A 15,104-nucleotide genomic window follows, 5' to 3' on the forward strand; every position below is an offset into this window, starting at 1 on the left:
GTAATAGTCTAGATACCAATTTAAATAGAGTTCCACTGTGTCTGCTGAGGACATGTTACCTTCGACCACAGCCAATGGGTGACGGAGGTTGTCTGTCTGATTGTTCAGGCAGTACTGGGTGGGCTGGAAGTTTGCTGGAACGATCCCCCGGTTAACAGAAGCTACAAGCTGCTCCTCAAGATGGCACCACATGGCTGACGAATCCTGGTCATACTCTTGGTCCAAGGACACATGAGTGGCTGCCTGCTTTTCCCCTACACATATTAGATAAATAAAGTGCCTCCCAATCAGTGACTAAAACCCTTATAAAACTCATCTCTGTGTATTCAGAATACCAGTTTAAAAGGTTTTCCATGACAATAAATTTATCCTGCCTTCAAATGGCTTAGACTATAGTACTGTGAAAAAGTAAGCACAGATATCTATTTTAAAATATCTGTCACACCTAAATGTTTCAGATCATCAATCTAATTTTAATGAAGACAAAGCTAGCTCGAGAAAACACAAAATGCAGTTTCTTAATGATGATTTCATTTACTGAAGAAAAGAATAGCATTTCACTAATTAGCGTGTTACCTTCTGCAAGGCGGCGTTCATGTCCAAAGTAAACTCTTGTGGCTGAGCTATTGATACAGGGCAGGGGTAGCTGGGGGAGGCTGATGTCACTTGCCCCAATCACACTCTAAAAAACACAAACAAAATTTCACCTCATTTGAGTGCCAACATAGTTTTATTGGCATTTAAATAAATTTCAAATGTGTCTATTCATTGTACAATGATCAATGTATAATTTGCTGTTGTTCTCTAAGTTTATTTATTATGTCATCCTTACTAAATGACTTGGTATCTGTCATAAAAAAATGGACCTTGAACGTTCTAATAATATTCACAACTATTAGCCTGCTTGAAGATCGTCATGTATTCTTTACTCTGACCATAACAACTCTCTTTTGTTTTCTCTTGTCCATATTCAGTGTAGCGCATTCAATAAAAAAAATAAAAAAACTGTTTAATGAGTGCTACATTCCATCTAATTACGCTGAATGGCAGATTATTAGATGGAAGACACCTGTGTTACGTAAAGACAAAATTCTGCTTGAAATATCCCAACAATCCAAGTATCTATCACCACTTCTGAGAAGTATCAATAAGTTTATAAATGCCATTTTATAAAGATCTGTGTAGAGAACCCAAGAATTCAGCTCTCCTGACAACTCCTTTGATTTATTACCAATATAAATAAATAAATAAAATATCTTTTGTCATGCATACCTGCATGTATGCATGACGAAAACTATTTTACTTTAATTACTTCTCGTGAAGAATTAGTTCTGGTCACATCTATAAATAAATTAGGTATAAAAAGAACAAATGAAAATAGAGTAAAAGCTTTTGATGTTACCTTGTAAACATAGAGGTACTCTCTGAGAAAGGCGCCCTGCTGTGTGGCTGTCTGTCTGCTGTCATTGATCAGGATCTGTCTAAAGGCTATGACAGCGTTGTCTGGTTGGCGAAGTGTGAAGGATTGACGACCGATTGTAAAGTTGATATGATCCTCTGCCAAAGACCAGCCCCTGTCCTTGTACACTTGCATGGCTTGGCAGTAACATCGCAGTGCATGCCTCCTCTACAACAAGAAAGAGTAGAGAGGGTGAGAAACAGAAGGCAGAAGAGGTTATGAGGCATACGACAAGCTTAAAGCTAAAAGAAGTGTGTCCTGAGCTAAGTGTTCATTATATTGGGCCCTCAAACTCCAGCATTCCTCTCACATTATGGCATTTTTCTGACACTACAAATAAGTTCAACAGAGTGGGAAATCTTGACCAAAATGACTTAGACGCTGACAGAAGACAGACTGCAGAAGTGTCCCCAAAAAAGGTGAAAAGGAAAAATTATTTAAAAATTAATCTGACTAAGAAATAATCCACAAAAACATCTCATTATTTTATTTTATCATCGACTGCCACTTGTTTGAAATCCGGTCACAGAGGTTGCAGCCTAAGAAAAATAGCGTAGGTGTTGTAATTTTTAAGCAGTCAGATTTGGTTATCCTCCAATCCTCATTAAAGCTGCACTTAGTTGCAAATCTTTTTCTGTTCACCTTAAAGGCCACACCACGATGAAGCTAGCACATTCTCTCTGAAAAGCAGGGATGTTATCCCGAGGACACACTCCACCAGCCTTTGGTTTTGCTCATTCTGCTCATCCTTGGGCAATGACCCTGACCTCTGTGCAACACTGAAAAGACGTGCTACTGTCCATTTTAATCCACCCATGACACCTTGCCACCACAACTTTTTTTGGCCTCCTTGCACACTTATACCAGGAAAATGTACAAGCCTTCCCTCAAGCCTCCCAACTCTGCATCTCATCAGACGACATGTCAGAAGGTTTTAAGAGATCCTAACATAGACTGCATCCTCAGTTGCTGCCCCCTCCACTGTCTGTATTGATAATAAGTACATTTATGAACAGTCTAATGTGAGAACATGCCCTATCATTATGGACAGTCCATGCCTGGCCTTCAGGAAGGTGACATGGTTTTCTTCTTCCAGGAAAGGTGGCTCTACTCACAGGTGTCCACTATCTAAGGATTGTTGTGAATCGTGTTTTGTCTGACCACTCATGAGACCAATTTTCTATGACAGACCCTCACAGGACCTCAATTTATAGTAACATCACCTAATTTAACATTACATGCAAATAGCAAGACAGAGATCTCTTTCTTGGTTTTCTCAAATGACCTCATGACTACAACAAGTTAGAAACAGTGCTGGACTGTGTGGCGATTTCCAAATATTTGTCAAACTGTGTACTTAAAAATTTCACATTCATCGAGTTGCCCAAAAAGCATTTCTCCAACACACAGTTACTGAAACAAAAACATTTTTTAAGTGTTGCAAATGCAGTGAAGTTACCGTTTCTGCCATCACAATTTGATCCATGTTGTCCTAAAAAATTATGAAGTTGACAGACGACGCCCTATGATTGCTTTATTTTATGCTATTTAAAATAGGAGCAAGCTATGAAAAATTCGGTCTGTTCAGTCGTGCAAGCTCTCTAGAGTCTCAAGTAAGGAGGACATTATTGCCAAAGCTCTAAGGGTCAAAGACTGCATTCTGAACACCTGTGGTGGCTTGTAGAGGAAGCTCAAGCATATGCACTGCTAAGCAATTTTCATTTAAATGAATCAGGTGCTATTATATAATCCAGTTTTCATCAATACATCCATCGTTCCCCCTTTTCACTGCTAGGACACATGGTGAGTATGGTAAGCAAAAACTTATAAAGAAATTTTAACAATTCTTGTCTTTGTTCAGATTTACCAGGAAAATGTTAACGGACTTTAACAATATATAATGTAAACAATATTTTATATTGTATAAAATAATGTGTAATGTGAAAGGTAGTGTAAATTCAATGCTGCAGTTAAACGATGCATCAATCAAAACATATGCAATGACTATTTTCATTGTCAATTAATCTGTTAAGTATTTTCTCACTTAATCAACTAATTGTTTGGCCTATTTGGTCAGAAAATTTCCCAAACTCAAAGAAAACATCCTAAAACATGTTGCTTTGTCCACAATTCAAAGATATTCAATTAACTGACACAGAGGTGTCAGGAAATTAAATAAATAAAAGGAAACCTGAAGATACTCCAATTTAAGTGGATAGAATCAAAAAAGGCTTATTTTTTTCCTTAAAAAACAATTAGCCCATTTGCAAAATAGCTGGTTTATCACAGTTAAAAAATTGACTTATTATGGTATGAACATAATAGATGACAACTAATCAAGATGTCATTGCAGCTCTAACAGGAGCACCAGTGTTAGGTTAAACCACAAAGATTAGTCATGACTGGAAGGCTCACCTGTCCTGCTTTGCTGAAACGGTGACCAGCTAGGATCATATGGAATGCAAACTTACGCACCATAGGGTTACGCATATTAATAAAGCAATGTGCAGCTTGTTCCAGCAGCAGAGCACTGCGCAAGTCAGAGTCCTGGACAAAAAAGTGAAAGAAAATTACAGTCAGAATGAATCCACTGAATAAGGGTTAAGTATGCAGTCCACCTGGGATATTTCCAGACATACAGCAAGACTGAAAACGATGCAGGTTTCCTCACCTCGCTGGTCATCTTAATGAGAAGCGTTGCAGCATCTGAGTATTTTCCCTGACTCTTGAGTATCTCAGCGCTAAGTAAAGCACAGCGTTCAGCCAGGACCATGTTCCTGTAAAGGACAGAGAATGCGTCAGAAGAAAATTGTCATCACACTACAACAACTAAAACTAGATAAGAACATTTAATTTTACTCATTATCCTGGCAGCCTACATAGTTGTCAATAATGAGTTTAGCGCCAACTCATGTATTATGTAATGCACTCCCAATAACCAAAAAATTCATCAGTTTGTATGGTGCATGAGAATTTAGAGTAATTTAGTGCCAAGCTGAACTCTGAAGGTCCCACTTCAGGAAAATTTGTGTCAGGTGGGAGGTCAGTATACAGTATGTGTAAGAATGACTGTAGTTAACAACTGAAGTGAGAAGGCCTTGCCTTAGCAGTAGTAATAGTAAACAACACTGAAGACAACCCTAGATAAAACCAAACATTCTGAGTCAAAAACAAGAACTATTTACATTAGCAAGTTAGTTAGATGCCAATAGGGGATTCAGTTGTCCCAAGAGCCTGTAATTGCACAATAATTGCTCTGCAAAAACTGATCCAAAATTTAAACAGCTAACAGAACGAGATGGTGTAATTAATTAGGACTTTGTCATACTTGCACACATCTTTGTAAGTCTGTATTGCCGTATCCATGTAGTGTGCTGGATAAGGTCTGGGGGCTCCACCTTGTAGAAAAGCTGACACTGCGGCCATTTCCTACAGAAGATAAGAGTATAAATGGATGGGACAGGATATGTAATGGAAAAAGGAATGGGAGACAACAGTGACAGGAAAATACTTGTCGCTATTATGGAGGAGAAGTTACATTATATTATCTTTGAAAAAAGAAAGAATGCATTGCATTCCCACAACTGAAAAGTTAAATTGATAAACAAGAACATACCACTGCTCATTTCAATCCAGACAAGGCTTTTACTGTCACGGCCTTCAGCCTTATTTGATCTACTATGCTCAATAGCCTTTTTAATGTAAACTGACATAACTGAGTCTGCTTACTGATAAAATGACTCTTCCTTATTGTTGCAATGTTACACTATGGCCACAACCTATCAGGGTGTATTCCCAAGTGAAACATGCAAAACATCTTTAATTTTACATAATGTGGATCATATGTAGACATTGACACTGGCAGCTGTTTCTGCTATGCTGCAGGTGATGACAAGGAGATACGGAAGTTAATATTCAAACCTGAAAGAGGCTCATCCAAACCCTTCTCTGCATCCTTGGAAACAAGTGGTGCTGAAGCTTGGTGAAATGGTAATGACTGCACAAATCATGCTGTAAGCTAATAATCTATGTTCCGTTCACTTCTGTCTGACAGCTGACTGCAGACCATGCTGCTTCATGTTTGTGATGAATTTTGAACTCCAACAGAGCATGGTCACAAATTGTATCTGAATTTGGATTTCCCGTTAAAAAGACCTACAGCAGATGTCCTTTGCTCAATACAGTGATCCAGGTTGTGGAATTAAAGCTATTAATCTCATGATCTTTATCTGAACAGATAAAATGGTGTCTGAGAAGGTATGCATTCTCACCAGCGCCCCTGCAGCATACAGCATGGCCTGGTCTGACAGAAAGTCTTTCTTGGCAGTGTGGTAGCAGCTGTAGGCTAGCTCATAGTGTTGAACCAGGAAGCACAGGTCAGCCATCTTCCTGATCTGCAGCTCAGGGGCTTCTGGGGGATACCTGACATCACAGATAGGAAAGGTCAAATCAGCTCTGTGCACAGTATTTATGGTGATGCATGGGGTTTGTGTATGGGAGCCTTCCTGAAGCTTCATAGGTAGTGTGATGGGTGCGTGGTGCAGGGGAGCTTACAGAAGGCCACATGTACTCTTTGGTTCACTAATGTTCTTCTCGGGAACTTTTCCACCACCAAACCACTTTTTAGTCGCAGTGAACAGAGATCGGCTCAGACCTTTTCTGGACACCAGCTGTGGACAGAGAGAGTTAAAACATGTGTCTAAGTGCTTGGAAGATGTTAAGGGGTGTCAAGCAAAATAACACCAGTTCAGCTGTGTTGACTCCAACAGAAACAATTCCTCTCATAAGTCACTGATGATAACTGTCTTCTTGACATCATTTTTGGGTTCAGTTTTCTGGGGCAAAATTTGAAGTTAGTAAAATGCCACATGAAGGTGCCACTGGTTCTAAGTCTCACACACACACACACACAGACACACAGACACACAGACACACAGACACACAGACACACACACACACACACACACACACACACACACACACACACACACACACACACACACACACACACACACACACACACACACACACACACACACACACACACACACACACACACACAAAAGCAAAAACAAAAACAGAATCATGTATTTCTTGATGCTTGGCGTCGCATTCATGCTATCCTTTCAAGAAAGAAACAAAAGGAACAGAAGGGTTGAAAAAAGGTAATATGCCATTTTAAAATTTACTAAAAATGTACGACAATTTTAATGGCTGCCAATGTATAAGGTACACCTAGCTAAAACTAATTTAGACTAATACAAAAGTCCTGCTACAAATCAAACAGTCATGTAGGGTACAACTGTTAGTGTGTTCAACTGAAGCTGCAGTTGACTGCATATTGCTGTACAGTGGTCCCTCGTATATCGCAGGGGTTACATTCCAGACCCTCCCGTGATGGACGACAATCTGCGAAGTAGCGACCATATTGTAACCCTTAAATATTGGTCGACTCAACTGTCTCCAGGGCTGTAGGTCAGGCGGGTTACAATTATTTTGCGTTGTTATGTTCATATCTTATGCTGTCTTCCATGCTAAACATCCCCAGCAGGACAGGACAGTTTTCTGCAGGTTTTATTCACTGCTCAGCACAACAAACACGGACAGCGCTCTTACCGGTTCTCCCACTGCACCACAATTAAATCAGCTGTACCAAAAACAATAAGAATGCGGAACCAACATCTGGGACACCGACTAGGGCAATAAGCAAACACAACACAATAACATATTTGATCAAGTAATCAACGAAACAAGATCCAAGGCAAAAAATAAACACCAAAATAATAAACAAAGTAAAGTAAATTCAAATGAACATAATCATACACAAATCCAATGCTACAATATTTATTTTGTTTTTACTCCGCCAAGGAACGCAGCGGAGTTGTGACAATCAGCTACGTTTCTCTGTGAATCTGTCTGTCCTGTGCAACATTACTCAAAAACGGACCAACGGATTTGGATGAAATTTTCAGGGAAGGTCAGAAATGACAAGGACCAAGTGATTAGATTTTGGCAGTGATGCAGCCTATAGTCTGGATGTACGGATTTGTTAAGGATTTCCCATTGCAAGATAAAGCGGCCGGCACGGCATCACTGTAACCATGACAACAAGTGAACGCTGTGTCAGTTCCCTGCTGACGATTATGTGATCCTACCATATACAGTCTATGGATCCTACTACAAATCCACCATTGCCTATCGGAAATGATACAAGGAACAATTGATTGATAAAATTGTGGGGGTGGTTCTGAGTCCCATCAATTCCTGCCGCCCGCTACATATTTAGGTCAGGCAATTCACGTACACACACATAACACACACCTGTGTTCAGCACAAGGTCAGAGAATGAACAGTCTTCTCGGATTATTGTGCTCTGTGAGTGCTTTTGGTGCTGATATATATTTTGAGGCTTTATAAACCCTCCCCACACACTGTACATCAGCACAGAGCAACACTATGTGGCGATCAGACGTCTGTGTGAAATGGACAAGGCCAGATGCTGAATGCCGCTATACCATATGCACTATACTCAGGGGAGACAGAGGAGACTGATGCTACGGTCGCTGAGTCAATCAGAGCCCAGCGCTGTACGCTATGCATTTTATTCCGATTAAATATTCTTTTAATGTTTTAATTATTATTATTATTATTATTATTATTATTATTATTATTATTATTTTATCATTATTTTTTTTAAATTGTTTTCTTTTTTTTAGGCTAGAAAATGCTTATTTTACTTCAAAAATAATTAAAATAAAGTAGCGATCGCAGAACTGGTCGCTATGACTGAACTGTGCTGCAATGCGCCATGGGAGTTCAGGGTGATGGGGGGTTTAAATGTCATTATTGTGGTTTATGTTAGTGTTCCAGTGTTATTAGTGTTTGTGTTTTATTGTGTTTTTGTGGCTTAGTCAGCCTACTCAGTTTGGTTAAGTGTTACGTTGTCAGGACGTGAGTAAGAAGTGCAGTGTGTTTGATGACTTCCTGCCACATTTTTACCACAGTTTCTGTGTCAAAATAAAAGCATCTGGCAGTTACATAGTACATAAAAAGCAGATATCTGCTCTCCAGCACCACCTTTCAATGCAGCTCACCACAATACAGAAAAAATATCTGTACCACAAAATTCCACGATATAGCGAAACATCCGCGATAACAAACATAGTTTAAAAATCCGCAATATAGTGAGACCACGAGAACTGAACTGCGATATGGCGAGGAACCACTGTACTGCATTATACTGAGAGATATTTATATAATTTTGTTCACTCAGTTACATATATGACAGTGGGCTGAATACAAGAAACACCTCTCTGTACAATGCACCACAAACAATGACTACACTGTTGAATCAATGACTCATCTCTGACTATTCAGTCATGATTTTCAGTTCACTGAAGCAAGATTCATACCTATTAATTTTTTCTGGAAGTATTATTTTCATTTATTTTATCTGTTGTCTATGTCTGTGGGTCACACACACTAACCACTTGATCGTTGATTCCTTATTCTCATTTGTCAGAATCCGAAATGGCTAAAATATGTTGGAGGTCAAGATTTGGGGTTGTACCTGGTCATTCAGCTGTCTGATGTTTTTCTCCAAGTGTGGCAGCAGTCCTCTGAAGGTGAATTCTTGGACAAACTGTCTGATGTGGTCATGGTCGTTGAGGGTGAGACATGCCCCGTGGCTCCCTGCTCCCACCACCAGGACGTCTGGATCTCTTGCGCCTTTCTTCAGGTCAGTGTTGACAGCACTGAGGGTGTTCAAGCTCCCCGAGCTGTTGGCGGTGTCCAGCTGGAGGGCATGATTTTCCAGGCTACCAGACACTCCATCTGATAGGAAATAGTGCAAAATCTAAGCTCAAAAACAACAGCGTATATAGCATGCTGTATACTGTATACAGTGTACAACTAAACTGAGTATACCGCTATGCAATATTACAAATATGTTAAATAATTCAAAATTGTATCATCTTACTGTAATTGTATTAATTTCAAGTTGAAGTGTAAGGTTTTTGATATTGGGCTCAAAGTACAATATGAATGAAACAACAATAAGTATATCTGTGACCACAGCAATTAAAGTGAATAAAGGACGTAACTGAAAATTAGGGCTACTTGCATGCACAAGGTTACATAGGAAGCAGGAAACACCACAGCTTTCTTAGTTTCAATATGGGCTGTATCTAATGTAGCATGGCTCCATTATAGCAAGGAATTGCATTAACGAGTAACAAAACAAATTGTGAAATTAGGAGGTATATCAAAAGCAACCACAGATTACAGCATGCACAGTGGCCATTCTCAAAAAAGGGGTCAAGCACATGACATGACACGCCAAACAGTTGTACAGTTTAAGGCCTTGAATATTTTCAAGAATGGAGCCATCACAAAAACACATTGCAGCAGCCATTGTGGCCATTAAACTTAACACCATAACCAAATTATGCATTTTGTGTCATATCTCCTGAACCAAAAATGAAAACACATAATAGGTGATGCCTGTTTATATGTTTCAATGATGACAAATTATTCTGTTACCATGCACAACATCATGAAATCTTCAGGGGAGTAGTTAATGATGATTTCAGTTTTGTTAAAAATCACAAATAGCACCGACAAAACTACCATATAATAATAATCAGTAGTCTGCAGTATCAGTAAGAGTAGTTGTACCATTAAACCTTTATAATACCCATCCATAGCAGCAAACACATACATTTAAAGTGTTGTAAAGTGAAAAGTTGAGTAACAAATCCTCCAGCAATAAGCAGCTGAGAAGAATAACCTATAAACAACAAGGGTTGATAAAGGTTGGACCATTTGAACTGACTGACCTTTCTCTGTGGAGTAATCACAGTCCACATCAGCCGCACTCATATTGTTCTCAACAGCAGCACTATTCACAGTAGGAGCTAGATCATCAAACGTATCCTGCAATAAAAGTGACTATGTTAACACCAGGCACAATTATGGCATTGATAATCATCAGACTAAAGAATGTGTTCTTCTGTGACCATGCTAAGCTGAGTACATTTTTGCTCACAGCTAAAAACAAAATTGTATGTCAAGACTTTGGGGGAAAAGAAAAATGTTCTGCTTTTGTCCAAGTTGTACAATTCTACAATTTCATTTAGCAGACGCTTTGACACAAAGCGACATACATTTGAGAGTAGATACAACACAAATAAGGATCTAGTCAGGAGTAAACAACCTGGATAAGAAACATAAAACAAGTTCAAGTGTGACCGGAGGAGGTTAGTTGGAGTCTGCATGTACAGGACACAACAGACTTCTTCAACATCCCTTAACTATGCCCCTAGTTCTGCTGCTATAGGCCTAGGCTACTGGGGGACCTCTCTCGATGCACTGAGCCCTTCTCTAAATACCTATGTATTTACTATATATATCACATCGCATTGCATTCACTCTGTGTCCCCGTGTCCTTTCTCGGACCGTCCCTGGTCAGAGCTGGATGCTTCAGATCTGCGGTTGCTGTCCCACCAACTGGCTTGGTCTCCATCATGTCCACTGTGGGATGCTGCTGTTGTCTTTCCTCCAGTCCACTGCTTCCAGCTGCCCATTTCCACCTGTCTACTCTGCATTGCCCTTACTGTACTTGACATGCTCATCTACATACCGTTTACATCTTACTAACCAGCTATACATGTAGTATAATTAATACTAGAGCCTTACACCATAATAGTAAAATTATGACTCAGTTTCAATGTTGTGTAATTCACTCAGCATGTCTTCATTATGCATCACTTTGCATGTATCATCTATGTTACATTTATCATGCATGTATGTCAATGTGTGTTATGCGTTTCCTTGTCCCCCACTCCCCCTCTTCTCCTGTCCCTCCCCCTCCACCTCTTCTCACTTTGTACCTCTCAACCCACCTGCCAGCAGGCAGATGGGTCCTCCCCATACGAGCCAGGTTCTGCTCAAGGTTTCTTCCTGTTAAAAGGGAGGGTTTTTTGCCACTGTTTTGGGTTCTGTAAAGCATCTTGAGACAATCTGAACTGTATTTATTTATTTATTCATTTATTTGATCGGGGACCATGTAATTACCAGAGAACACATGTGATGTATTACATATAGAGTGTATAGCATTGAGCTAATTTTCAACTCCCGACCCTGGTTGGGCATTTCAGTAAAAGTAGTCAGAGGACCAACAACACCAATAAAAACAGCACAGACTCCATTATACACCTATAACCCCCAGTCATCCACACACACAAACACGTACGTGTGTAATTGGAACTATATAAATAAAACCGAATTGAATTGAATAATAGGTGCGGGAGGTAATAGAATTTTTAAAATTTTTTTGGCTTTTTGCAGTCTGTCAAGTGCAAAGGTGAAGAGCTGGGTCTTTAGTCTTTTTTTAGACTGAGAGGGATTCTGCAGATTGAACACAGTTTGGCAACTCCTTCCACCACCGGGGAACCATGGAGGAGAAGAGTCTAGCTATCAACTTTGGGCCCTGTGTAGTACTTGAAGATGCATCTCTTGCCAACAACTGTAATTAAACAAAACTTCTTAAACACAGGGTGACATGGTGCAACAGTGCTTAGCACTGTTACTTCCCAGCTAGAAGGTCTTGGGCTTGCATCCTGGCTTGGGGTCTTTCTGTGTGGCATCTCATGCTCTCGCTGTGCCTACTGTGGGTTTCTTTCTGGGTACTCCAGCTTCCTCCCACAGGTCAAAAACGTTCATACATCCATCCACCACTTACTCCTCATTAGGGCTGCAGGGGGCTGGAGTCTATCCCAGTTGACTTAGGGCGAAGGCAGGGGACAACCTGGACAGGTCGCTACTTTATCGCAGGGCTACATATAGAGACAAAGAATCACACTTGCATTCATACCTACGGACAATTTAGAGTTACTAATTAACCTCAGCATGTTTTTGGACTGTGGGAGGAAGCCGGAGTACCTGGAGAAAACCCACACATGCACAGGGAGAACATGCAAACTCCATGCAGAAAGATCCCAGGAAGGCCGGGATGTGAACCGGGGATCTTCTAGCTGCAAGGTGAAAGTGCTAACCACCACACCACCATGCAGCCCAGTTCAAAAACATGCTGAGGTTAATTGGTGATACTAAATAATTCATAGGTGTGAATGTGACTGTATTTGTTTGACTGCCTGTCTGTGTTGCCCTATGATAGAATGGTATCTGTCCACCTGTCCAGGAAGTCCCCTGCTTTTGCCCTAAGTCAGCTGGACATTGCAACCCTACAGAGGATTAAGGGGGGTATAGTGATGAAGAAAATAGCACATCTTTTGCTAGAGAAACCTTCTAGTGCCATGTGTCACTCCTTCATTCCATTTCCCACAGTTATTCACAATTCTTTTATTTTTTGTTGTTACTGTGTGTCAGACCCCTCCTCTTACCTTTTACTGTCACACCTTTGCTATTTGCAATTGTCTGCCAGATCTCTACCGTTTGTTCCTTGTTGTCTTACCCTCTGTTACTGATTAGCAACCATACGCAAATTAACCACTATTCACCCTTGTATTTACATATGGCTTCCTCCCTACCCTCTGACCATCCTATAAAATGTGGACTCTGAAAATGCTCTGGGTCGGCTTACCTTCACAGACTCATGCTCTGTGTTGGTAAGCTCACCATACACCGGAATACCAATAAACATCCCACTACAGCAAACTTCGAACGACTAAGAGTGAAATTTCTTCAACAATAGAAAATGGATGGATGTCCAACACAAATTTGTATAGGACAAAAAAACAACAGCATTCAACAAACAAGAGATTTGCCAGCCAGCCGCAGCACATTATCAGGACAAATTGACTTTCTGGCTCATCCCTGGCGCTGCTCGTTCTTCAGCCAAAATTGACAATTTGTTGAAAAGTTGGTGCTACAGTTGACATCACTGGACAGTGATCTTCCGGTGCATTTGGATAAAGTTACTGTGCTTACCTGGTTACGTAGAATATTCTTGTGCAGGTATTGACTCCAAGGATCGGGAATCTGTTCATCCTTTTCAGCTGAGAAGGTACGGGAGTTCATTTTCAACAGATAGCAGCCCTGCGGACCATACCTCTGTTTCATATCCTCATAAACTGCATCTGCCCTGGAGACAAAGGAGGGACACTGAAGAAACAAAACTGCTGAATCTTACTAGAACCTAACTAATAACACAGCATGTTCTATAGTTCTGTTTGTTAATACTTGACATTATTGTCAAGTCCTAAGTGGGCAAAAATGGATCAGAAATTCTCTGAGAGGAATCAGACACGTGCATTATTATAGTTTTGTTGCTGTTTACAAGGCTTTAGTTGTATGTTTTAAATAAATCTTATTCACATAATGAGAAGGTCTTGCAGATTAATAGGGGTTAATGATTTCAGGAGCAACTGGACACAGTTACGCTTTTTTCAGTACCTCTGTTCATCTCCTTCGCTTGTGTCATGTAGTAAGACATAGTACTTGAGTGTGTTTGGGATAAACCACTTGGGGTTAGTGTATTCTCCACTGTGTTGAATTCTGTGCTGTTCCTGGGAAAGCTTGAGGAACTGCTCCACAGGTACTGCCTCTGTGGAGGACACCACCAGCAGGCCTGTCAGAACCAGAACGTCAAGGATGGAACTATAAACTGTGTTGACCTATCAAATAAATTGTGGTACTTACGAGAATGGAAAACCTACTAATGCTATAAATAAAAACAAGAAACTGAAAAAAAGAAGAAGTAGAAGCAGAAAAAGCAAAGTATAAGAAGAAGGAGCAGGAGGTGCCCACATTCACAACTTCACTGTCCTAAAACCTGTTTAAATTTCACATTATCTTCCCCTGACTGGGGGGTTTTCAGACCTGGCTAAAATGTCACAAAAGAAAAAAAAACAGTACAGTTTGTGCTTAAGTTATTAAATAGCACACAGTAATTGTTGCATTTTAACAGTATCTGAATGAATCACATCACACTACTGAACGAGGATATTGCTTAATCTGACCACAGTATGCTGACTTTGTGTAGACCTGTAGTCAGGTTTGTAAGCTTTCAGAAGGATACAGGCAAGGTAGTGATTGAGGAATTCATGGTCAGCAGCAGGCATTGACTGCAAGAAGTTTTCCCTGTAGGCTTCAAACCAGGGAGTGGTTGCTACAAAGACAAAATAAGATACAGCGTTTCATCCAACAAACAACAATCAGTGAGCACCAGAACAGCATTACCATAGACATTACTGTGGAGATGTGTAGTGCCCATACTAATCATTTATCATATGCACAGCAGCTGCAAACCTCAACCATAGCCAGTAAACATCAAAAAGGTGATCAGGGCTATATTTATAGCTCTCACATTTAAACAGACTTTATAAATAGCTTCAAAGCTGAGAATGGTTTGAAAACATTTTCACAGGGATATGATGGTCGAAATGTAAATGAAAAATAATCATAACAATCTTTACTCCTAAGCATTTACATTAAATTAATAAAATTAACCTGATGAATATGCTTTTGACTCAGGTCTCCCTATTCTATTCACAGCTATATAAATCTGGCCTGAATATATGTGCAGTGTGCATATTCTCAGCACCACATTCTTCCTTTGCAAATACCAGTTTCTGTGTAGAAAATGATGCATGTATGGTTTTTGGTTTATTCAGTGTTAATACAT

General features: G+C 40.0%; 1 protein-coding gene across 4 annotated transcripts in view; it reads right to left on the reverse strand.

Moving 5' to 3' along the window:
- trappc8 (trafficking protein particle complex subunit 8) overlaps positions 1-15,104 on the reverse strand; it is a 38,473-nt gene that overhangs the window by 15,173 nt on the left and 8,196 nt on the right. For all 4 annotated transcript variants that reach the window (XM_023290857.3, XM_023290855.3, XM_023290853.3 and 1 more), the window contains 13 exons: positions 14,499-14,588; positions 13,874-14,048; positions 13,409-13,562; positions 10,297-10,393; positions 9,030-9,292; positions 6,014-6,129; positions 5,731-5,881; positions 4,788-4,888; positions 4,131-4,236; positions 3,875-4,006; positions 1,403-1,627; positions 577-682; positions 60-254 (listed from right to left, as the gene is read on the reverse strand). In XM_023290857.3, the coding sequence (XP_023146625.1) occupies positions 60-254; positions 577-682; positions 1,403-1,627; positions 3,875-4,006; positions 4,131-4,236; positions 4,788-4,888; positions 5,731-5,881; positions 6,014-6,129; positions 9,030-9,292; positions 10,297-10,393; positions 13,409-13,562; positions 13,874-14,048; positions 14,499-14,588 (1,911 nt within the window). The remainder of the gene's footprint in view (positions 1-59; positions 255-576; positions 683-1,402; positions 1,628-3,874; positions 4,007-4,130; positions 4,237-4,787; positions 4,889-5,730; positions 5,882-6,013; positions 6,130-9,029; positions 9,293-10,296; positions 10,394-13,408; positions 13,563-13,873; positions 14,049-14,498; positions 14,589-15,104) is intronic.

This window comes from Amphiprion ocellaris, chromosome 2, assembly GCF_022539595.1.
Source record: "Amphiprion ocellaris isolate individual 3 ecotype Okinawa chromosome 2, ASM2253959v1, whole genome shotgun sequence".
Taxonomy (NCBI): Eukaryota; Metazoa; Chordata; class Actinopteri; family Pomacentridae; genus Amphiprion; species Amphiprion ocellaris.